At 36.7% G+C, this 24,797-nt stretch overlaps 4 protein-coding genes and 1 long non-coding RNA gene across 7 annotated transcripts; 3 read left to right on the top strand and 2 right to left on the bottom strand.

Annotated features, from left to right (window-relative positions):
• Nucleotides 1–287: 287 nt before the first annotated feature.
• LOC120204042 (auxin-responsive protein SAUR32-like) lies at nt 288–1,134 on the top strand. Its single transcript, XM_039204160.1, has 2 exons — nt 288–538; nt 597–1,134. Exon 2 carries the CDS (start codon nt 649–651, stop codon nt 1,117–1,119), a length of 471 nt encoding a protein of 156 aa, XP_039060091.1. The 5' UTR covers nt 288–538; nt 597–648; the 3' UTR covers nt 1,120–1,134.
• A 1,223-nt stretch (nt 1,135–2,357) lies between these two features.
• Nucleotides 2,358–3,448, bottom strand: LOC120203938 (transcription factor TCP20-like). The gene is made up of 3 exons (XM_039204095.1): nt 2,825–3,448; nt 2,502–2,761; nt 2,358–2,452 (listed from the first exon to the last, which is right to left on the bottom strand). The coding sequence occupies exons 1-3, from the start codon at nt 3,254–3,256 to the stop codon at nt 2,434–2,436; spliced, it is 711 nt and encodes a 236-aa protein (XP_039060026.1). The 5' UTR covers nt 3,257–3,448; the 3' UTR covers nt 2,358–2,433.
• Nucleotides 3,449–7,252: 3,804 nt separating this feature from the next.
• LOC120141782 (GDSL esterase/lipase 6-like) lies at nt 7,253–8,633 on the top strand. The gene is made up of 4 exons (XM_039156857.1): nt 7,253–7,496; nt 7,581–7,726; nt 7,845–8,310; nt 8,392–8,633. The coding sequence occupies exons 1-4, from the start codon at nt 7,253–7,255 to the stop codon at nt 8,631–8,633; spliced, it is 1,098 nt and encodes a 365-aa protein (XP_039012788.1).
• Nucleotides 8,634–9,744: 1,111 nt separating this feature from the next.
• On the top strand, nt 9,745–12,063 carry LOC120191951 (zinc finger CCCH domain-containing protein 15-like). 3 transcript variants are annotated; one of them, XM_039200657.1, is made up of 3 exons: nt 9,745–9,907; nt 9,998–10,600; nt 11,354–12,063. In XM_039200657.1, exons 2-3 carry the CDS (start codon nt 9,998–10,000, stop codon nt 11,663–11,665), a joined length of 915 nt encoding a protein of 304 aa, XP_039056588.1. In that variant the 5' UTR covers nt 9,745–9,907; the 3' UTR covers nt 11,666–12,063. The 3 variants fall into 3 exon arrangements, with proteins under 3 accessions (XP_039056588.1, XP_039056149.1, XP_039053213.1); XM_039200218.1 differs by having other exon boundaries at nt 11,351–12,063; XM_039197282.1 differs by having other exon boundaries at nt 11,339–12,063.
• Nucleotides 12,064–14,710: 2,647 nt separating this feature from the next.
• On the bottom strand, nt 14,711–24,790 carry LOC120185476. The gene is made up of 3 exons (XR_005522437.1): nt 24,704–24,790; nt 15,155–15,367; nt 14,711–15,012 (listed from the first exon to the last, which is right to left on the bottom strand). It is a non-coding gene; the product is annotated as an uncharacterized LOC120185476 (long non-coding RNA).
• Nucleotides 24,791–24,797: the final 7 nt, after the last annotated feature.

The following is a 24,797-nucleotide window of genomic DNA, read 5'->3' as shown; positions in this document are numbered from 1 at the left end:
ATGCAAAAAATCTTTATTAGAAGAATCACCTACCTAAATCAGTTATGCGACACTGATCAATTCAAATTAATCGGAGTAAAACCCTCCTGAGCCTAAAAAAAACTAAAAAAAATAGAATAATATAATTATACATATAATTACAAAATAATGAAATTTTACACGTTGAATGGTAGTTTAATTTTGTAAAGTTGACAAATAGGTTCACCGTAGAATAATTTAATGTCAAATTGTGCCTTTATATAAACGAAACCTTCATCTTTATCAATTATCGCTGCTTTTAAGCTCCATTCTCTCTCCCAACTCCCGAGTTGTCGACTCACTTCTTCCCACGCCCGCTTTAACATGAGCTTTGATCTGCGTTGAATCAGTGTTTCTCCTCTGTTATTTCCAGTACTTCGGATTTCTTGTCCTTTTTATGCATGATTTCAGTCTTAACTCGTTGGATATTTCCAGCATGAGTAATACATTAAGGTTTAGGGTTAAGGTCATGTTTTACTCGGTTTACGATCGAGGTTAGATAATCCCAAGCAAATCATCTTTCACCTCTCAATCTTTTCATGTTCATAGTTTCTTGATTCAAGGTGTTGTTGTGTGGCTCCATAGTTTTTTTTTTTAGCATTTTGTTCATATATTTTTAGCAAAATTTTAATGGGAAAAGGCAAGAAGAGCAACCTGATAATCAAGACATGGGAGCGGTGCAAATCGATGGGGCGCGGTCGCACCAACGGAGGCGTCCCGGGTCTTTATAAGAGCAAGTCGTGGCCATCCATCGACGTCTCTCTCGAAGCTGAAGAGAAACGTCGCACGAGGAAGAGCCGAGTGGCCCCTGAAGGTTGCTTCACGGTGTACGTTGGACCACAGAAACAAAGGTTCGTCATCAAGACCGAGTACGCGAACCACCCGCTCTTCAAGATCCTGCTCGAAGAAGCTGAGTCCGAATACGGGTTCAACAGCGAAGGACCCCTCGTCCTCCCCTGCAACGTTGACTTGTTCTGCAAGGTGTTATCGGCAATGGACGACGGCGACAATACGGTCCGACAAGGATGCAGGTTTGCTAAACGTTATGGTTCGTATCAACTCCTCAGTCCACCTCGAATGATGGCGATCAATCAGATCTAAATATTGTCTATCTATCAACTTATAGATAAATATTTAGTTTAAGCCGATGTTCAATTTCGAGTACCGTAAGAGTCTATTTACGATCTGCACTACGATTGATATATACATGTATGTTGAAGTAATAATGTCCATTACCATCATGGTAGGACTGCTATTGTGCTGAAGTTATTTTGGCCCTTAAAATTATATTTCAACTTCAACCCTAAATTTTTTCTGTATTTTCCCTTGCATCCATCTTTGAAATTTCAGGTTCAATTTGATTTTGTTTAAACCACGTCGGGATTTTTTAATGAGATTAAAATGATGCAGTTGTTAAGAGGAAATTGCTTAAATAACTCAACTTGTATATTCAACTAAATAACAAAAATTGATGACTAATTCAAGTTATTTAAGAAATTGAGCCTTGGTGATGATATTTACTCCAATATAGTAAAGATGACCAAATCAAATCATGTGTAAGTTTACAATGGCTTGTTGGGTCTATTAGAGCAACTATAGGCTAATAGATGGTCCCATAAGTTGGGCCAATCATCCTATGTAGTGGCCCAATCAACAAGAGGATAATTTAACCAAGATTTGGTTGGCCCAATAACCCAGGCTGAATATTAATTTTTTTTTAAAATATGGGTGTTTGGAAATTAATTTAAAATCTAGACCATTTGCTATATTACATTGTTAAACTCGTCAGGAGAAAATGACGGATTTTATAAAATATAATAAATAATCGAAACTCGGACATTAACTCAATCAATGAGTAAGATCTTTATATTGCCAACCCTAATAACTTTGTCGGTCACTCCATTTCTATATATCTTCAATTAATTTACGATATGAGCATAAAACCGTCACTGAATAATCTATTGAGCTGAACTGAGCATTTTTTTAATAGAATAACAGCCGATACGAACTATTTCTTATAATTTAAAATCTCTACTTTCGAACAATGGAAATCCCATCGTCGTCGTCGGTACTTTCAAGTACAGATCCTACTAGAATGCAAAGCAAACAAGCGATATTCGCCCGACAAAATTGTTCTAAACTATATAATTAACAAACCATATCCATGAATGTTTAACAAGCACCTCAAGTAGATCCAATTCCCTTCCCATTGTTATTCTCTTCAGAATCTCACCTGCAAATGACAAGCCAAGGAGAAGGAATTTGCATGTGTTTCCCGTGTCAAAAAGGAAATCGACTCACCCCCGGCAAATTGAACAACTCAGGAATCACCTTAAGCATTTTTTTTACCTTTAGTTTCTGGTCTAGGAGCATGATATATAATCGAGTTGACTCGTTTCTTCTTGTTTAGTAATTCTAGCTACTGCTTGGAGCCCTGGGAATCATCCTTGTCAACAACGTGCCGCCCAATCTGCTGGTAAAACTGGGTAAAAGCTTGGGGATTCGAAATTCCGAAATGCTGATCCTGTGAAAGCCCAAGCTCCAAACCTGGAACCTGCTGGGTACTGCCATTCAACAGCGAGGAAAAACTCACAAAACCCAGATTCATATTCGGAAATTCAAGCCCCTGGAATCCGTAGTTATGGATATTATTGGCGTTTTCACTTCCGAAATTTGAAGTGGATTGCTCCGAGCCTTGAACGAACGCTGATCCAATTCCATTCCCAGCACACCATGCCCCACCTGGGATTTGAGATCTCCCTAAATTCCCACTCATCATTGCCCAATTGTTCCTCTCTTTGGCCCCCAAACCAGCCCCCACTCCCATCTTCACATGCAAACCAGCAGAAACAGATTTCCCCTGCCCACAAACAGAGGCACCGGCAGCCGCCAGAGCCGAAGCAGGGATAGTCCCGGTTCCAGTAACAGCAATGATTGACGGCTCCGATTGCTGCAACAACCACTGAATCGTCTCGCCGTCGGACTTGTGACCCAATTCTCTGGTCAACTGAAAAATCCTGGCTGCACATAAAGCCGGCATCCTTATCCTTCTCCCTCGTCCATCTACTTTCTTGTGCCTGTCCTTGTTCGAGCTTCGCTTGGGTGGTAATTGCTGCTTCTTGTTGTCATCATCTTTCATGGCTTGGAAGTACTTGGTTTCCGCTGCGGGCTGTTTGTTGTTCAAGAAGGGGGGCACGGGCACCTCTTGTGGTTGATGATTTGATCCCTTGGCTTCCATGTCAAAACACGAATGATGGGGGGGGCTCCTCTTTGATTGGCGAAGGTGAACTCGCTTGGATTTTTCTCTTCTTCCCTCCTCCAAATTTCAATGCCTTTTGCTTTGCTTTACTGTCCATATATTGGAACCATGATTTTTCAATTTAAAGTTACCAACTCAATGATTTTATGTATACTTTTTTTTCTTCCTGTTGCTCACTAAGAAATATAATACAGTAACTTTTAAGAATTAATATTCAGTATATTTACAAATTATATTAAGATAATGTTAAATATTTTATTATTATTTTAGATTTTAAATTTAGATCAGATTGATTGAAATCTCCGAAACATAAATCAAATCAAATCAAATTTGTGTAAAAATAATATATTTTTCGCTCATATAAAATCGATGGAAAACTTCACTAAATCCTACTTATTATCATCCCTTAGTAGACTGACTAGCATGAGTAAGGGTGTAAATGAACATAGTATTCGACGAATTATTTGTGAACCATTCTTATAACGTTCGTTTATTAAGTTAAAAAAAGGAAGATGGACAAAATTTGTATGTTCATTTAATAAACAAACGAACACGAACAAATATATATTTGGTTGGTTTATGTTCACGAACATACTCATTTATAAGTTCATTTATCAACTGATTTATAAGCTCGTTTACTCAGTTATCTTTTTCTTTTTATTCTTTTACAATTTAAATATTAGTGAAGATATGATCTAAATTGAACATAAAGTAAATTTTGGAGTTCAAACTGTGAAACTTAAGGATTAGTGGTGTAATTTCACTTTTTTTTCTTTGGCTCGCAAATAGAAACATAAAAAGAGATTGTTGGTTGCCGAACATTAAAACGAACGTCGAACATGTTCATGAACATTATATGATCAAACATGAACACTAAATGATCGAACACGAACACCTACCAAAATAAAAAAACGAACATGAATACGATACTGAAAATATAAATGAACATAAATCGAACACAAATATCTCCAAGTGAACACAAACGCAGCTCCATTTACAGGGTTAAGCATGAGAATCAAGCAACTAAAACACAGCACGAGGAAACTGCAGGAAAGGATAAGGATACAAGGGTGGAGGATGAGTCCCCACATTTTACGTGGTGATGTTGAACCAATCATGGAAACTACAGCAAGGTGTCTAGTGTGGTAAACTTCCTATCATTAGGAATTTATGGCAATCACGCGTCTTTCGTGCCCAAAATTGATGATCATCCCCCTCTGTAGCAGATAACAAGATTATGCTCTTGTCTCGATAAATGCAGCAATGGGCGGTTGCTACTTTATTTATTACCCACGAACTATCCATCATCCACAGCTCCATTATCTCTTTTGTTTTCACGCTTCTTCATAATCTTAACCTAATATGTGTGTTCACATTTCGATTAAAATTTATTAAAACTTTATGTGTTGTATTTAAAAATTGATTTTAATCTCTTAAGAATATCCTACTTCATATATTGTACCTAAAAGTTCATTGTAGTCTCAATATTATAGAAATAGACATTTTAATTTCTTATGGTTAAGAAAAAAGTCAACATTATCATAAATCGTTTTAATTTACTCACTTTCAAAATGTATATGGATAAAGAGATCCGTTAATTGAATGAGTGATCTAGAATGTTCATGTTTTTTCATCTTATGTGGGTTCGAGTTCCGACATTTATCTTTGAAATGAAATACTCTCAATTTAATCAACAGATGTATAAACTACACTCTATTTTTTTTCTTTCAAGAGAACTTAGACATGGGGGACAAAACATTCTCATATTTTAACGTCGGGACAAAAGAATCATAGGAAAAAAAAGTTTGGCTTTGACGTATCACCGAACTTCACTTAAATTTGAAGCTTCTTCTATCATCGTTTTCCAGAACTTGTTTCACACCTCCAATATTAATCTCACAAAGACTTTGAACGTGTATTGATTTTCTCCATATGAAAACGCCGTATGTTTTCATATTATTTAGGGCCATTGGTTTCAATATGGCCAAAATGAAATCTAGTTGTTCTCGATCAAGTATACCTTCTTTCTTTGCGTGAAGGAAAGTTGTCAATTTGAGCAGATCACAAGGTCGATCATAGCGGTTGTTCCTTGTTCGGTCACAAATTTGTCCTCAAATTTCATGTTTTTGGTTTATATAGTCAATATTTGTATGCTTTAACCACCAACTTGTCTGTCATGGGATTTTGTATTTTCTTGGTGCCTGCGATTCTAGGTCTTCATCATTTTAAGGTTGTAAATCAATTTGAGTCTCTTTCTTTGTTAAACCTACCCTCCCAAAATAGTAGGTGTCAGAATTTTTTCATCTAAAATTTGTCTGATCCAATTCAAAAATTTATGGTATATTTTATTTGTTAAAGAAATAAAATAGAAAAAAATGGAGATATGTGACGTCGAAGGTGAATCATGAAAGCTAATGGTCGTGGGGAAATTCCTCATTTTCCTCTGATATTTATGTAACAGCAGGCTTTTTGGCCACTCAAGGAAATTCCCTGAAGCTAGCAAACGAGGCATGTGATGGCTGGTTCTAAGGAAGATGCAATTTGCACAAAATTACAAAAGCTACCCGTTACTTTTTGATATGATGTTCCTTGGCAGTCGCCTCGTGACCCATTGCTCCTTTCTTTATCATTGTAAAGCAAACTCTATGTGTATATACATATAGATATATATAGATATTCCTTTCTGGCTACAAAACCAGACAATTATTTGTACCGGAATTGAGCTTTCCCACATGTCTGATTCTTGAGCATCCTTGTTGTTAACTGGCTTACCTCTAATGCTGGATATGAGCTCGCTATGCCTACGGATGTAAATGAATCGGGTTTAAATAAATAAGATTGTGTTTTTGTGTTTGCTTGTTTATATTTGAAGGTATTCATGTTCGATTCGTGTTCTTTTATTTATTTTTGAAGTGTTCATGTTCGGTTTATTAAACATTCGTGAACATATTCGTTTAGCATTCACCAACATGTTTGGAAGAGTTTAACATGATTTTCGGGGTAGTTCATAACTCACCCAAAAGCCAGACGAAGTGGGAAGGGCATGACTTAACCAATGCCAATGTGCATGGGTTTGAGACCCCTCGGCAAACAAAGCTCACTTTTTAACCTTTTATTTGCAAGATAAAGAAAATGATGAAATTATACTACTAGTCCTTATGCTCCTTAAACTTCACAGTTTGAATTCTAAAATTCAGCATGTTCAATTTAGCATCTACTTTTACCTATATTTAAAATATAAAAAAAGGAATAGGAGAATTGGTAAACAAACTTATAAATAAGTTTATTCGTGAATATAAAAAAATCTAACACGCTTCTATTTTTGATTATTTGTTTATTAAATAAATATAAAAAATTTATTTATAATCATTTATTTAATTTAGCAAATAAATATAAACAAACAATTGACAACATTTTATTGAACTATTTGTTCATTTGCATCCGTATCTAAGCTTCTTTTTTTAGGGCTAGCCCGTATGGTTGTGGGCTCACTTTGGCAACAAAAACCCAATGGCGGCATGGTTTTTCCTATGTTTTTGCACAAACTCAGTCCAGTCATGATCAGTAGATTGATGGCACAGAAAACATCCTCTGCAGCAATGTAGATAGTCCAAGGATCCACTGTGCTTGCTGCCAACCACTTACGAAATAGGAATCCAGGAAAGTGATCGATCTTCATCAAAATGGCAAGCAGAATCTTGTCACAAAGGAATAATAAATACCATTAAATGAAGAACAATCTGCATAATTAAACTTTTTCTCAAGCAATCAATAACCATTCAAGTAAAGAAGCTTTATCTGCAACCAACACCAACCTCGTGCATTTCAGTTTCATTCTTTTCGTCCTTTTCCTTCTCTTTTTGAACGTTACTCACATTTGCTGACCACCTGTTCTTCGTTTTCTTGTGCGTTTCATATAATATAACAGCCTCCTCGTTGCGTCACTTTTCTCCATTTCAGTTGTTTTCTGTCAACATGGAGAAGAGGAAGAGGAAGCTTCAGGCTCATCTACTTATTTTTCTCATCGTCTTCATTAATCTTTCGTTGTGTCGAGATGTCCCTGCCGTTTTCATCTTCGGGGACTCGGTTTTCGACGCCGGAAACAATCGAGTCAGCAAAAACTGTAGCGTGCAGGCAGATTTCCCACCATATGGCTCCGCATTTTTCCACCATCCTACTGGCAGGTTCACTAATGGCAGAACGGTTGCTGATTTTATTTGTGAGCTAGCTCCCTACTTAATTCAGTTGATTCCTCTCTCCTTTATTTAATTATTTTGATTGATTGAAAATGGAATGTATGCAGCACAATTCATTGGCATCGGAATGCAACAACCGTTTTTGGAGGCACAGATGGCAGTGATGAATGATAGTAGGAAAGGTTACCCATCAAACGGAATCAACTTTGCTACCGCTGGGAGTGGTGTTCTGCCAGGAACCAATAAAGACTTGGTTTGTCACACATATTCTTCATTCTTATTTAGGCTTATATATCGAATTAAGCGATAATTAAATAAGTTTTTGAATGAAATGTTGTATCAACTGAGTTCTTATTCATGGCATGTCACAGGGAGTGACATCAATCCAAGAACAACTACGGCAATTCCAAACATTAGTAGATCAAAAAGAGATAAACAAAAGTACAGTCGAGAGATCTCTTTTCTTCTTGGAATCAGGATCCAATGACATATTCAATTACTTCCTCCCATTTGATCCCCCAACACTAGATCCAGACGCCTACGTGCAAGCCATGATCAAAGAAGTAAGTAACATAATCGACCAAATTTACAATGCTGGCGCTCGCAGAATCGCTGTATTTTCACTAGGTCCAGTGGGGTGCGTTCCGGCAAGAGCCCTCTTACCCGGTGCCCCTATCAATCGCTGCTACGGAAAGATGAATGTCATGGTTAAGAAGTACAATAAGGCATTGGAGAATTTGGTAAACGATATCCCCACAAGACACACGGGTGCCAACGCTGTCTATGGTGCAGTTTATGACACCGTCCAGCACTTCCGAGCAATTCCAACTCGTTACGGTACAGCATAAAAGTCACTTAACAAAACCCATTTTTTGAGAGACCAGAGGTGAAACCCTGATAAGTTGTACGAATGTGCAGGTTTCTCGGACGTGAGTAGTGCCTGTTGTGGAGATGGACCACTTGGAGGGCAGCTGCAATGCGGGAAGGAAGGGTATAAAATTTGTCAAAATCCTGAAGGGTACTTGTTCTGGGATTACTTCCATCCAACACAACATACCTACAAGCTTATCTCCAAGGCCTTATGGGGTGGAAAACAATCTCGGATTAGGCCCATTAATCTCAAGACTCTAGCCAATCTTACCCAAAATTTCCTTGCTTGATTACCTACTATCAATATACTACTACCAAGAAAATGTGCATTTGCTGTTATTTGTAATGATGATCTGTTACTTGGTGATGTTGCCAGACTATCATAATCGAAACATGGGTTGACGATAGAGAAACACCATCTTCTCTCATATGCTGGGATGAAGGAGACTGTGGTTTAGCCTCTTTGCCTGACAAATCCCCAGCAACAGCTACGTGGGCAAAGCAAAGAGCTCATCAACTAAAGCAGTAGCATGCCCTAACTGAAATGAAAATGAAAGACAAACCTAAATGTTTAATTACCAACAAAGATCATATATATATATATATATATATCAATGAGCAGATGCGTATGCCTAACTTAACAACCATGACAATGGCTCAAAAGGATTTCTGATTGGAAGAATCATTTAATATTTTGGTAATTGAATAGAAGGTTTTGAAATTTGACCTGAAATACGATAAAAAAATGGATGAAAAGAGGTGGTTATAGTTGTGATAAAGAAGCAAACACCTAAATAAATAAAGGAAGATGATGACTTCCATGATCTTCCCAAATGGGATGTAAAGTCTTGAAAATTTTGTAAAACTCTCTTCCCCCCCCCCCAATACACAAAATCACATCTCCATTACCTTCAATTACAAGCAATTTATATAATCAAGCACCTCTCTAACCGCAACCGGCCCTTGCCATTTCATGTACCTTTCCTAATTTCATTATGTTATGTATCTTTGTTTCATTTTTTTTCACAATCAAAATCTTATTCATTACACATCAATTAATATAATCATAATGAACCATCAATACATATTCATATATACATATAATTATAATTAAAATAAAATTTGTACCGAGTTGAAGCCTCAGCTGATGCAAAATATCATGATGCAATCAAACGGCCCACATCATCCAGCGACGTTTAATCTTCATACCCATATGGCCATATATATAGTTTATAAAAATCACAGCTTAGATTAATTATATGACTTAAATACCCTTAAGGAAATGCTAAAGAATGTATTGAGAATCGAATTGGTAGAGAAACTATAACTACATGACAGAAGGGTAATTCTGTTTAAACGGTTTTAGAAAAACCAACTTTTTCTTTCCCTTTTTCCCTCCAATTCCCTCTTGCTATAAACCTAGTCGCCGTCGTCCTCCATTTCTCAAGTTCGCTCGCCCTTTCTTTTTCCCTCCCTCCAAAACAAAGCAATAAAAAAGTTTCTCACGCTCTTTCTCTTCCGCTGTTCTGAAGAGAAAATCGGAAGTGTTACGGTTCAGGTTCAGGTGAGCTTCAAATTTTCTTGTTCGATCGCTATTGCTTTGATTGGATAATCGATATAATGTTTGTTAAATCTTTCTGTTATTCATTTGCAGATGCAAAACGACAATTTTACAACCGTCTATGGCGACCTCGGAGGCAATCTGCCGAAAGATCACCAGAGCGGTGGAGTTTACTCTTCCTCCACCACAACCTCATCCTCCACTTCCGTCGCCTCCGCGTTCTCGCTCTACAATCCCCGCATCCTCATGCAACAACATCAAGATATGATCAACCGCCACAACCTCTGCCTCACTCGTCTCCGTGAAGCTGCAAAGGAAGCCGAGGCACTCCGTCAAGAGAATTCCTCGCTTCGATCTGTTAACCGAGACCTCAACAAGCAACTCAGCGTGCTGATCCAAGCCTCTGTTCAGAATCATTTATCGTCGTCTGATTACGACACCTCGCCGTTTGAGTTGGCGAACGCGTTGCAAGGACTTTGTCTGGGTAGTGACGCTGTAGAAGAGGCGGATATTTCTGATGAGAGTCCAACAAGCGTGATGGAAGGTGCGGTGGACGTGGAGCGGGTTATGTTGCCTAAGAGCATTTCCGTTAGGTCTAATGGATATCTGAAGATGATGAACCAAGCTGGGGCGAGTCATCGTGGTAAAACTCGTGTACCTACTCGGACTGGAAATGCCTCTCAACTCAGTGGAGCGGTGAGTTTATTTTTTTCCTTTTCGTTTAATCTTTCTAATTCTGTTTTGATGCAAATTCGTTATTGCAATTAGTATATTTTTGTTTCATATTTATGGATTTATATTTTTTTATTAAATTATGGATTTATATTTAATAAGTGAATAAAGATGATATATGTGCTAAAAAAAAGAATAAAGATGATATAACACGTCATCCAAAATAAAATTAGCTGAATTTATTTTTTAATAAAATTTTGATTGATGTGTTGTTATATAATTTAGTGAAAATATATAAAATTATATGGGATTAAATTGTATCAAATAATAAATATTGCTGTTTAATAGTAATAGCAATAGTTTCCTCTTTGTTTTTCTTCTATTTAATGAATGCCTTCTTTTTGCTTGGCAATGAAGCAATAAACCAACTAAAACTCAATTATGTTAGATGCGCGCTTTATTATATATACGACTGAGATTTACATTTTCTTCCATTTAGAGAAATTAGATTCTTTTACTTCCGGTGTAACTAAAATCTAGTGAAATAGTCCCAAACTTGTTACCCCTAACAAGAAATCTGTTTAGACGTTTAAGATATGTGTATTGTTGCATCTATTATCAACGGCCTTGTTGCCACCGGCAGTAAATTGGGAAGGCGAATGATATATGTGTGTGTATAGTAAATACGAACAGTAATTGGTTCACAATCGATTCTTGTACTTCTTCGTTACTTAAAATGGAAGCGCTAACTAATCAATTTAGATGAATGTGCAGCAGAAGGTGTACGTTCAGGGAGGGAAGGAGGAGGAAGAGCCGCTTGAGTTGGAGGTCTACAACCAAGGCATGCTCAAGACTGAACTCTGCAACAAATGGCAAGAGACGGGTGCCTGTCCTTATGGTAATCACTGCCAATTCGCTCACGGCATCAAAGAGCTGCGCCCCGTAATCCGCCACCCTCGCTACAAGACTGAGGTTTGCAGGATGGTCCTAGCTGGTGATGTCTGTCCCTACGGGCATCGATGCCATTTCCGCCATGCACTTACAGAGCAGGAGAAGTTCATGGACCACCTCAAGCCCAGGACCAGGTAAATCATGGGTGATCATCGTATAACAGGGTTGCTTGTTGTAGAGGTCAATCAATGTCCATAGTATAATCCTGAACACCCCCTAAAAATTGGCTAAAAGTATTATATAACGTAGGAAGTTTACAGGTATGGTGGGCGTATATACGATTGGAATATTAGTCATAAAAAAAAAGAAAATAATAATAATAGAAAAGAAACGAAGTTAGTAGTTGGAGATTGGGAGAGGCTTTGTGGTCCTGGAAGGTGGGAGATTTGTTGCGGTTATTAGAGGTATTCGTTTTTTTCTCTCTCTTTAATATCATTGTTTCTTCAAGAATGCCATTAAAGGTCCTTACTTGGGATGTTTGGTGTGCTTAAACCAATCCAACGTGGAACAAAAAGTAAAGAAAAAACATTAATAGTGATGATTTTCTTCTTTTTTGCAATTTAAGCATCTTCTGATTGGAGCCATATGATATTGGTTTCCTTAGCCTCTTAGAACTTTGATTTATGATTATGTGTATGATATGATTGTATTGCATGAAAATACCATATAATACGAAAATAACGCAAATATGCCATTAAAATATAAATATATAATACTTTAAATATGATTATAAATATTAAAATACTAAAATAAAATAGGAATTATCAGACTTAATATAACTCATGTTTTGAAAAGAAAAGAGAAAATTAAACTCTTCTTTTTTAAGTAAAATTTGGCAATATATGTACTTGATGACATTGTGTAAACATATATGGTGTAAGCTTTTAAAGTTCTCTGTATTATCTCTCTCGGCATTCAATATCAGTTGATTGGTGATGTTCACGGAATAATGGAATTTTGAATTAAAGCCTTATACATACACAAATTCTTATTTTATTTGTGCAATAACATAGGTTTGATGATATGTGTGTATATATATACTCACTAACACACATTCTTATTTCCACACTAACATAGTTTTGATTGATAAATTTGGTTCAGGTATAGAAGAAAAGAAAAAACGGGTCTTTTCAATTTGTATGATTTGATAAATGGAGATGCAAGCTATATGTGTAGAATAATTATTGGGTACATTTCTTATATAAAAAAACTAAATGTTATATTAGTTGTTGATTTTTAAACTTTTATAGGTGTTAAGAATAATTATAATTAGTAAGTGAAAACAGTGTCGTAAAAGATAAAGAACACACAATTTACGCGAAAATCTCCTAAAAGAATCACAATCGAATGAAAAAAGTTTATTATGATGTCGAAATTACAAGAGATTTACGAATTAATCGAGGTTTAAGTAATCTTAATAGATATTATTTATTTATAAAGTTAATTGATTAATAAGAAAGAAAATTTATATTACAATGATTCTTATTTGACACAAATTCATATTTCTAATCATACACTAATAAAAGAAATATATCCTTGTGTGGATGGAAACGTACACATTCTGTCGAAACTTTCCCCCTCAGTCGAAGGATACGAAACAACTCGATTAGAGGTGCACAAAAAATCCGAATATTCGATTTTGGGTAAAAAATATCCGAAACCGGATTTTGGAAAAACCGGTTTTTTTACCGGATTAAAAACCGGTTTTTTTGAAACCGGATAAAAAACCGGTTTTTTATCCGGATAAAAAACCGGTTTTTTATCCGGATAAAATACCGGTTTTTTTAAAAAACTGATTTTTTATCCGAAAAAATCCGGTTTTTTTTAAAAACTGGTTTTTTGCAAACCGAAACCGGTTACACCATCCGACCCTCCAAACCGGTTAAGATCCGAACCGATTTTTTTAAAATCCGATTTTTGGGTTAGGAGAAAAAACCGGATCGGTTTTTATCCGATCCGGATTGAAATCCGGCTTCTGTGCATCTCTAAACTCGACTGTAAGGAGAGGAACTGAAAGTCTCGAGAATTTTAAGGAGTCGCCTCCTTTAAATTGGAGTTTTCCAATTTTTAAAAGAATCATGATTAAAAGAGTCATCGTCAATATTTAGTTAGGATGTGAATGGACACCCAAAATGATTGTCATTTTAATAAAACTTAATTTTAAAAATTATCAAAACAACATTTTTAGGCTTGTGTATCAAAAAATTGAGTTAGAGAGTCCATTACACGTGTGAAAAGATTAACACCCCATAACGTCCTAAACTCTAAAACCAAAACAAAACTTAATTTATTAATTTGATAATTCCAAGAAAGCATGACAATATCTTACTATTTCCATTTTTTTTAAGAAAACAAGTCTTTGTGTTTCGAACATATGAAAAACCCTTTTCTTACTAAAATCAAAATATCATAGCTTCTCTAGTAATTCTCAATGTTAATTATTATCAAAATATCATTTTTCCCTCGGTAGTACAAATTTTATGAATTATCAATTTTATGCGACACTAAATGGGATACCACTTTTATTCTAAACGATCAAGTTAGACCCTCTAGCCTCGAACCATGAGACAATCCTTCACAATAATATAAAACAAAAGAAATATTACCCTAGTCAAATTATGAAGTTTTATGCAAAAATGATGTTGTGTCTAAACCTATATGCACGAAACCATATTGATAAGTTACCTTTCTATATATATATATATTAAGTCATTAATTAATAATTATGAAGTTTTATGCAAAAATGATGTTGTGTCTAAACCTATATGCACGAAACCATATTGATAAGTTACCTTTCTATATATATATATTAAGTCATTAATTAATAATTATAAAATACCTATTTATTATTAATATATACATATTAATATGATAATAGTGAATATAAAAATAAGGACTATACAAAAAATACCATAGATACATATAAGTTAAAACGAATTATAAATGTACATAGGTAAATATATGGTAATGTCTAACGAAAGATAGACTAATATAAAGCTAAAAAACGATGTGACCAGAAATTAAATTAAAAACTTAACAAACTTGGTTAAACTCAAACGGAAATGTTGACATAATCATAATATTGTAGTTTAAAAACACGAAGAAATATTTAAAAATTTGGTAACCAGCCAACTTATGTTAAACCGGTTAACATTATTGAGTAACGTTATTGATTGTGCCTTTTTATTTTTAACCAATTACCTTATAAGTATGAGTAACATTTATGGTTGCGCCATGTTTTGTTTTTTACCAATTATCTTATAAGTAAGAGTAATGTTATAGGCCTTGTTATTTTTAACAGGTTACCTTATAAGTAGGAGTAAGGTTAACGGTTGCGCATTGTAGAAATGGGCTGAGGAACTACCGCATTTTGATTTGTTGCAACCCGAAAAGTAGGCATGCAAGTAGAATTGTTACGCAGCTGAGATAACATCAGATGAAGGGACAAGTTTAAAAGGGTCATCACCAGAGGAATCATCAAAACACTGAATCAAGAACAATATATATATATATTGAAGTCCACTGGAATCAAAAAAAGAAAAAGCTTAGAGCAAATAAGGGAGAGATAGGAAAGAGAAAATAGGGGAAAACCTTTAACAAGTTCCTCAATTAAAAGAATCACGTTACCTGATTTCCAAAATTAGATGATGGCTGATTAGTAGCAAAGTTGGTCATAGCACAAGAGTTGGCACGGGCATCAGAATCAGTAGCATGGTTTTCAAGTGTATAGCAAACGCATCAAACAGAACATTCAACAAGTTTATTTCAACATTGATCGAAGCAGAAGGAACAACAGTAGCAGGGACACAATTGCTGAAGCAGGAGCAGTAGTTGGAGCAACTGTAATTGATGAGAAATAGATATATTACTTGCAATTCTAGGGGATAAATGCAACATTCAACAAGATTCCAATCTAAGTGTAAATTATAACCTATTGTAATTTAAATTAGGGTTTAATGTTGTAAAGTTATATGTATATGTTCAAGTAGTTTAGATAAGAGTTGTAAAGTTATAAGAGTCCTAACTAAGTACAATTCTTGCATTACAATCTATAAAAGACTTGCCGTTTTTTTTAAGATTGAATGAGATTTCCTGAAGAAACAAATTGTTTCTCAGCCTACAGATTCTGAAAATAACTCGACCAATAATCAGGTTTCTCAATCTGGTTCTTCTCTCAACATAACAGACGCCTATCCAATCTGTATCACACCACAAATTGAAGGGTCATAATTATATTCAATGGTCCAGATATGTCAAGCACTACATGAAAAGAAGGGGTAAAGAGGATGCAACTAACAATAAAAGGCTTAGATCCGGTCCAGTTCAGTTAGAGGTATGAGCGCGTTAGGTAGAGAGAGAGTGAGAGAAAAGTCAAAAATTTCCATTGATGCTGATGAGGAATGGACAGTGTGCATTGATAATCTTAACAAAAGTGTTTCCAGAGGGGTGTTAAGGAATTATTTTAGTCCTTATGGTCAGATCTTGAGGATTTTCATCCCTCATTTTTTAGAAAAACCAAATTATAAATCTTCTACTTTTGCTTTCGTCCAATATGCTAGTGAGGAAAGTAGAAACAAGGCAATCCGGTTCGTGAATGGGAAGTGGCTTGATGGAAGAAGAGTCTCAGTAGGGGTCGCTAAGTATCAAAAGGTTAAGAGAAGGGAAGCTGTGGAGGGGAAGAGAATGTTGGAGATCAGGTCTGAGATTAAGGATGCATCAGGATCGGGGAGGAGAGCTGTGTCGTTGAGAAGCTTGAGAGATGACAGATCGTATAAGGATGTGGTGAACTCTGATTATGATTTGAGAAGGAAAACAGTATCAGGGGTAAACTTGCCGGGTAACAATCAGAGTATTCCAACTGTGAGAAATGTTTGGGACATGCATATTCCATCAGATAATTCAGAATGGTTTAAACGTTCATTATCAGGGATAATGAAGTCTTCTTTTGAACATAACTCGGTGAAGGACGCTCTGGAGTTAGAAGGCATGGAAGTTCAAGTTGTTAGATGGGGTTATGCATGGAATGCATGCATAATTACTTTTAACTCGGTGGAGGAGGCCTCACAGGTATGGATGAATAAAAAGGAAAAGTTGTTCTTATGCTTTGATTGGTTAGCCCCAGTTTTGAACAAGGATGGAGTTCCTTCGGCACTTAGCCAGATTGAGTTATTTGGATTGCCTTTACTGTGCTGGAATGAGGCATTCTTAAGAAAGCTTACAAGGAAGTGGGGTCAGTTTCTATGTTTTAACAAAGATTCAGAGAGCAGATCGGACCTCTCGACGGTAAAAGTTCTGCTCAGGGTGGAAAGTCCTTATGATGTTCCTGATAAAGTGACGATTGGTTCGTATGGTAGATCGTTCAAAGTTACGATCACACTGGGATCTGTTTTGATTAAACCAGAGGAAGAAGCGGGAAGGAAGAAGATGGAGAAATTTTCAAAAAAAAGGAACAGTTGTTATGTCGTGTCTGAGGAGGGATCTGGCAGACATCCTACTCTGGTTGAAGACAGGGATGAGTCTACAGAGGATGCTAGGCTTAAAGTCATTTCTTGGTTGAATTGTGGGCAGAACAGTGGAGTGAATGGAGTCAGTGGGGGACATGTCCAATCGACAAAGTCAACAGCAGATAATTCTGATTGTGGGATGTCAGGTTTCTTGGAAAATAAGACAAGTCAGAACGACAATCACGTGGGCTTGGGATTGAGAGATACAATTGATCCGGTAGACTCAGTGCAATCTGAGGAAAATGAGGCTGCATTATTTCGAAATAAAAAATGGGTTCCCAGTGGGCCTACATTTAATTTTAAATGGGTTGGGGACAAGTTTGTCTTACAGCCCAATGCCAGTCCTGCAATTCACTTGAGTGCTGCTGATGAGGGGGAGGATAGGGGGCGAAAGTAAATTTTCAGGGGGAGAAGGAAGTGAATCCATGTGAATAGGGAGATGTAATAAGAAAGCATAACTACATTGGTTCTAAAAGCCTGGAGGGGGACCACATTATTAGTTTGCAGATTGATAATGATGTAGAGGGGTTTAAATGTACAGTTGATAAATCGGAAGGTGGTAAGCAGATGGAGAAGGTTATGAATGATAATTTATGTAACTCTAATGAGGAAATCTTCTCAAGTTCGAGTATAAAGAATAGAAATAATGAGATTCAATAGGGAAGTACTTCATGCCACAAGAAAGATGATCAGTTTAAAGCAAAGGAAAGTCATCTAGTTCCTATTAATCAGCAGGATCAGTGTATTCCTCGGTCTAAAAGCCTTACTAATAAACGAAAGTTGAGAATTGCACCTCGTCGATCGGGAAGTGTTTGCTCGGATACTGAAGTGTCTATCAGCTTCTATGATAGAGTCTATAGAAAGGTTCTTAGAAGTAAGGTCAGGGAGTCAGTGGAGCAAGCCAGGGAGGTATCTCAGTCTTCCCAATCTTCTGTTAAAGCTAGGATTAAAGTTGCTGCTACTAGGGTGGTCTGTGAAATGTTGGGGATCACCTTTAAAGGGGGGCAACAATTATTAGAGGAGGAGATTTTTAGGATGGAATTGAAGGGGTCTTCTCAATGACCCTGATGGTTTCTTTGGTTTGATGTGGAGTTTATGATTGTCAATTTTATGTCTAAGTTAAAATTAATCACATGGAATATTAGAGGTCTTGGGAGAAGAGAAAAAATAAGAGCAGTGGCCAGACTCGTTACTAGAGAGAAGCCGTTTATCCTATTCTTACAGGAGTCAAAACTGAATGTCTGTAAAAGCAATTTATGGAGGAGGTTAGGAGGTAATCTATTGAAAGGTCATGTCTTTCTTCCAGCTGAGGGTTCTGCAGGAGGTCTGATAAGTTTGTGGAATGAGAATGTTTTTGTGGTCAATGCCGAACATAAACATAGCAGATTCATAGCATTATCAGGAAAGTTCAAGCTGTATAATTTTGATTGTGTTTTAATAAATGTATATGGTCCAGCAGTAGAAGAGGATAAAGAGGAATTCTTTAGGGAGCTGATGTGTTTTGTGCAGTGTTTAAACCTAACAGTCTGCATAGGAGGGGATTTTAATGCTTATTTGGATACAGAGGAGAAATGCGGTGTAGCTCAAAACTGGCATTCTATGGATTTGTTTAGATCATTTGTTCAACATTTTAATCTTATGGATTTACCATTAGTTGGAGGAAGATATACTTGGTGCAACAACAGAGAGTATTCTACTTGGGAAAGGCTTGATCGGTTTATTATCAGTGGTTCTTTCCTAAATCAATTTCCTAATATGATCCAAAAATTGTTCCCAAAATCCCTTTCGGATCATAATCATGTGGTGTTAGTAGAAGAATGCAACAATTGGGGACCAAAACCTTTTCGATTATACAACTATTTGTTAGAGGAAGACGGGTTTGTTGAGTTGATTGAAAATTCATTGTCTACAGCAAAGGCGAATGGTCGATGGGGTCTATTTTCTTTACTTCAAGGAACAAAGCAGAAGATCAGGGATAGGCTCAAAAGGGGATTTCTGAAAAAAATTCTCAACTAGAAAACTTGATTATGGAATTCAAATTGCAAGGAGGGATTTCCATTCAAGAAAGGGATTTGTTGATTCTGTCCAGAAATGAATTATGGAAGTTGAGAGTATTTGGTTACAAAGATCAAGATTGAAGTGGATCAAGGATGGGGATAGGAATACAAAGTTTTACCATTTAACAACATTAAATAGAAATAGAATGAATTCAATTTTGGCCCTGAGAGTGGCTGATGAAGAAATTTCTGATCCGGAGAAGCTGAAAAAATTTGTCTTTGAGTATTTTAAGGAGAACTACAACTCTAAAAATACGCTGGAGGTAGAGGACATTAATCTCAATTTCATGACATTATCAGAGGAGCAGAAAAATGGACTTGAGGTACGGTTTTCAGAACATGAAGTTAGGGAAGCAGTGTTTCACTCGGACAGCTCCAAAGCCCCGGGTCCAGACGGCTTCACGATGGGTTTATTTAAAAAATTCTGGCATGTTTTGAAGGATCATTTAATGAAGTTTGTGTATGACTTTCACAGAGGAATGAGTTGGGAGCATGGGGTCAACCATGCTTTCATTACTTTGATTCCTAAAAAACTCAACCCTGAAGTTATTGAAGATTACAGACCAATTAGTCTTGTTGGAAGTTTGTACAAAATTATCTCTAGAATCTTATCGAGGAGATTGGTTTCTGTTATTAAAGTTTTGATCAGCCCATTGCAATTCGCCTTTATTCCGGGTAGGCAGCTTATTGATTGCGCTTTTATGGCAAATGAATCTATAGATTACTGGAGGAAAAAGGTAGGAAAGGAGTTGTTTTTAAAGTAGATTTTCGCAGAGCCTTTGACTCGGTCGAATGGCAAATTATTTTGAGGTTATTGAAGATAATGGGTTTTGGAGACAAATGGATTTCTTGGATGGATTATTGTATTTCTTCTGCTTCAATTTCAGTCCTAATTAATGGTTCCCCAACTCAAGAATTTCAGATGGGCAAAGGGCTGAGACAAGGTTGTAGTCTATCTCCTCTTCTGTTTAACATTGTTGGTGAGCTATTGAATTTAATGTTGAGTAAGGCTGCTACCCTTGGTCTTTTTGAAGGATTCAATATTGGTATTGAAGAGAATCTTTTTAAGTTGACTCATCTGCAGTTTGCAGACGACTTAATCTTATTTTGCAGAGATTCCTCAACTCAAATTCTGAATTTAAAGAGAGTATTGAGGGTATTCAGTTTAATTTCAGGGCTTCATCTTAATCTATCCAAGAGTAAATTGTTTGGTGTTAATGTGGCAGAGGACAAATTAAAAGATTTAGCACTGGAAGCAGGTTGTGGGGTGGGATCTCTTCCTATGACTTATCTAGGTCTTCCGATAGGAACAAAGAAAAATTCAGAGTTATTGTGGGAACCAGTTTTACAGAAAGTTTTCATCAGATTAGTAGGTTGGAAAGCTACTTCTTTATCGTTGGCTGGAAGATTGGTGTTGATAAAATCAGTATTGTCCTCCTTACCTATTTTTTACCTCTATTTTCAAAATTCTGTTTAAGGTCAATCAGAAAATTAACTCAATATTGGCAAGATTTCTTTGGGGCAAAGAATCTGACAAGAAGAGGGTTCGTTGGGTGAATTGGAGTACGGTTTGTCAACCATTGGAAGAAGGAGGCTTAGGAGTACTGGACTTGAGTATGATTAATAGAGTTTTGCTAGGGAAATGGGTTTGGAAGTATGCAAATGACAGACTCTCAATGGAAAAAACTGATTTGTTGTATTCATAATGTCAGTATGGAGTCTCTGTCTATAGGCAAGGTTGTTTCTCTTCAAGATTCATGGGTTTGGAGAGGTATTCGGAGTAACTATGAGAAAAAGGACAAGATTGGGGATTGTTTGAGATCCAATTTGAAGATCCAAGTGGGGAATGGTAGGTCAATTGATTTTTGGAATGATAATTGGGTTAATGAATCTACTCTTAAGATTCAATTTCCTAGAATCTATGCTCTGTCAACTAACAAAAGGAGAAAATTGGTTGAATTTGGTGGATTTGTAGCTAATGGTTGGGTTTGGAACATTCAGCTAAGGAGAAATCTTTGTGATTGGGAATTGGATCGGTGGCTTTCCTTAATGCTTTTGATTGACAACATAACACCGAATGAATCAGTGGATGATTTTCTGGTAATAACCCATCACCACTTGCAGACCAAGAGAGAAAATCTTCAACCGAATCAGTGAGTTTTATTTCCTTTAATTTCATCATCAAATCCAACCATTGTTCCAATTCCCAATCAGACAAATTCCTCATAGTAATAATGTTCCACTGCCAACCATTCAACTCAAAGCTTCCAAAATCAACAACCTTACCCCATTTGTTATTAGAGAGTGCAAAAATTCTAGGGAAAAGAATTTTTAAAGGAACCTCATCCACCCATGGATCAGTCCAAAAAGATATGGACTTACCATTGCCTACTTGCAACTTCGAAAATGATCTATGACACTCGCCCGCCGAATCATTCTTCAAAAAATTATTAGCAATACTTCTCAAATTCCAAGAAGATTTTGGAGAAATGACGTTACTAATAGACATAGTATTACTACTAATATTTTACTTACTACATAACACTCTTTTCCATATGGATTCCTTTTCATTTGCGAACTTCCACACCCATTTCCCCAATAATGCCCGATTAGAAAGATTCAAGTCAAGAACCCTAAGGCCACCACTATTCATTGGTTTGCAAACTGTACCCCAACTAACACAGTGGATCTTCCTTTTATCCGCACTGTCACCCCATAAAAATCTGGCCATTAAGGAGTTTAATTTATTCCCAACTTTGCAAGGCATTTTAAAGAAAGATAGGAAAAATATTGGCAGGGAAGTCAACACTGACTTTAATAGAACTGTCCTGCCAGCCAGGACAGAGAAGAAGCTTTCCACCCAACTAGTTTTTGAATTAAAATTTTTAAGGACAGGATCCCATAAAGCTTCAGAATTATTCTTAGCACCGATTGGAAGACCCAAATAATTTGTGGGAAAACGATCAACAGAACAACCCACTTCCAATGCCCAGTCTGATAAAATATCCTCATCAACATTTACACCAAAAAGTTTACTCTTCTTTAAGTTTAGATGCAACCCCGCCATTATACTGAAAATCCTCAACACCCTTTTGACATTTTAATCTGAGTAGTGAAGCTTGGCAAAAATGATGAGATCGTCGGCAAATTGAAGATGAGATAACCGAAGTGAATCTGTAGAATTCCCAATCACAAAACCTTGGAAAAGTCCTTTGTCAACTGCTTTATCTAGCATCAAATGCAGCAACTCACCTACAATATTAAATAGGAGCGGAAAGAGACTACACCCTTGTCTTAGTCCTTTAGCCATAGTAAACTCTTCCGATGGGGAACCGTTCACCAGAACCGAAATTGAAGCAGAGAGAGACATTGTGAGATCCACGACACCATCTAATACCAAAGCCATCTCCTTCATTGCTTTGTTCAAAATCGCCATTCAACAGAATCGTATGCTCTGCGAAGTCACTTTGAAAACAACCCCTTGTAACCTTGTTTCTCCAATAATCGATCCCTTCATTTGCACAAATGCACAGTCCAACAATTGTCTCCCTGGTATAAACGCAAACTGGAAAGGGCTGATAATGTCACCAACACAGCTGCTAAGTCTCTTGGATAGAACTTTGATAGGATCTTATACAAACTTCCTACAAGGCTAATTGGTCGATAGTCTTCAACACTTTCCGGATTTAAAATTTCGAAATTAGGGTATAAAGGCGTGATTTACTCCATGCTCCCACATCCTTCCGAAATAAAAATCGTTAAAAAATTCCAGTACTTGCTCCTTTAAATCTGGCCAGCATTTCTTGAAGAAACCCATTGTGAACCATCCGGACCAGGAGATTTAGAACTGTCCGAGGATGCTATAGCTTGCCAAACTTCCTGTTCTAAAACTTCTCTATTTTTGTAGACTGTTCTCTTGACAGTTTAGAGAAATCCAGAAATAAGTTCTCCCACTTCCATTGTAGAAATGGAACTAAAGTTGTCTTAAAAAAATTAGAAATGTGGGTCTTGATCAGAGACGGGTCTGAAACTACAGTCCCATTAATCTCAGACTAGTAATTGCAATTCTCCTTTCTGTTTAAAGCACACAAGTGGAAAAATCTAGTATTTCTGTCCCCTCTTTTAATCCATCTCGTTCTTGCTCTTTGAAACCAAACACTTTCTTCAATCCTGTACCTCCAGAGATTCGATCTAAACTGCTTCACCTGGTCCCCACTCCTGCGGAGAAAGATTACTACCTTGTGCCTTCAATTCTAACTCATTAATTCCCTTCTAAAGTTTCAATAGAGTCTGAAATCCCATTTAATTTCCTGCTTGACATTTCTGATTGACTTTTTAGTTCCTGTAAAATACTGAAGATACCCCTTCTATTATTCCTTTCCATCAAGTCAACCATTGAAGATTTACCAATTCCTCGAAGCCTCTTCCTCTAATAAATAATTGTAAATCTGATGGTTTAGGACCCAGTCTACATACGAATCCTCCAATGACACCGGATTATGATCTGATATGGACCTAGGCAGTAGCCTTTGAACTACGTTCGAAAGCAGGTCAAAAAATTACCAGAAATTAGAAACTGTCAAGCCTAACCCAGGTTGATTCTTCCCTGTTGTTACACCAAGTAAAAGTTCCTCCCACCAACGGAAGATCAATAAATTTGTTTGCTGCAGAAAATTCCTAAAGATATCAACAGAATGCCAGTTTTGAGACCTTCCCATCTTCTCAGCCGGATCAAGATACGTATTAAAGTCCCCCCAAATACAAAGTAAATTCGATTGGGCTGAACAAACTCCAATAATTCCCAGTAGAATTCATCCTTTTCAGATTCAGTGGAGGGACCATACAAATTCATAATCACACACTCTTCAACAACATTCTTAAACTTCCCAAATATTGCATAATCCTGCTACTTAAGTAACTACTGGACACTTTAAATTCATATCATTCCACATTACCAACAACCCCCTGCAGACCCCAACAGCTGTGTGAAAAATACATCCCTCGAGAAGACAACCCCCTATCCTTCTCCTTAGAGCCATAGAACAGTTTTCTAGCTTTGTTTCTTGAATAACTAGAATGCTCGACTTATTCTTCCTGACCAACTTAGCTACAGCTCTTGTTTTTTCCTTCTTCCCACCCCCTTATGTTCCCACGCATATATTAATGTTACTCATAATATAACAAATATCCCAAAAACCTCAAATCAAAAAAACACAATAACAATCCCCTTATTTCAACAATTCCTACTAACCCCAATCCTTCCTCAAGATCAATAATTTTATCTAAAAATGCCTTCTTGCCTTCTTTAAATGAGATCCCCAGCATCGTACTAACCTCCCACGTAGCCCTGCTTCTTCCAAAACATCGAAAAGGAGGAGAAGAAACTGTGTGTAACTAGCCACATCAAAGCTTCCCTAGTCCAAATCCTTCTCTGTCCGCCTACTCCTTCCCTATAAACTGCTCGAGAGTAGTCCAAACCTCTCCATCTTTGTTTAGACAATATGCATTCTTTTCTCCTTTGTTTTTCTGTTCCTCCTCTCCTTTTTGCTTTCAAGCTTGTTTTCTTGGTTTAAGATTACAATAGAAACCATTAAAATCCATATAGAATTTCATACCTGAAATTGAACCACATGGGTCAAATTCATCAAGACCTCCACTTGATGATTTCAAGAAGCTGGATTATTAAGATCAAGGGCGCCTTGTAAGGAT

This window comes from Hibiscus syriacus, unplaced genomic scaffold (assembly GCF_006381635.1).
Source record: "Hibiscus syriacus cultivar Baekdansim isolate YM2019G1 unplaced genomic scaffold, ASM638163v2 tig00000002_pilon, whole genome shotgun sequence".
Lineage (NCBI taxonomy): Eukaryota > Viridiplantae > Streptophyta > Magnoliopsida > Malvales > Malvaceae > Hibiscus > Hibiscus syriacus.
This window is presented reverse-complemented; position numbering and strand designations above follow the sequence as displayed.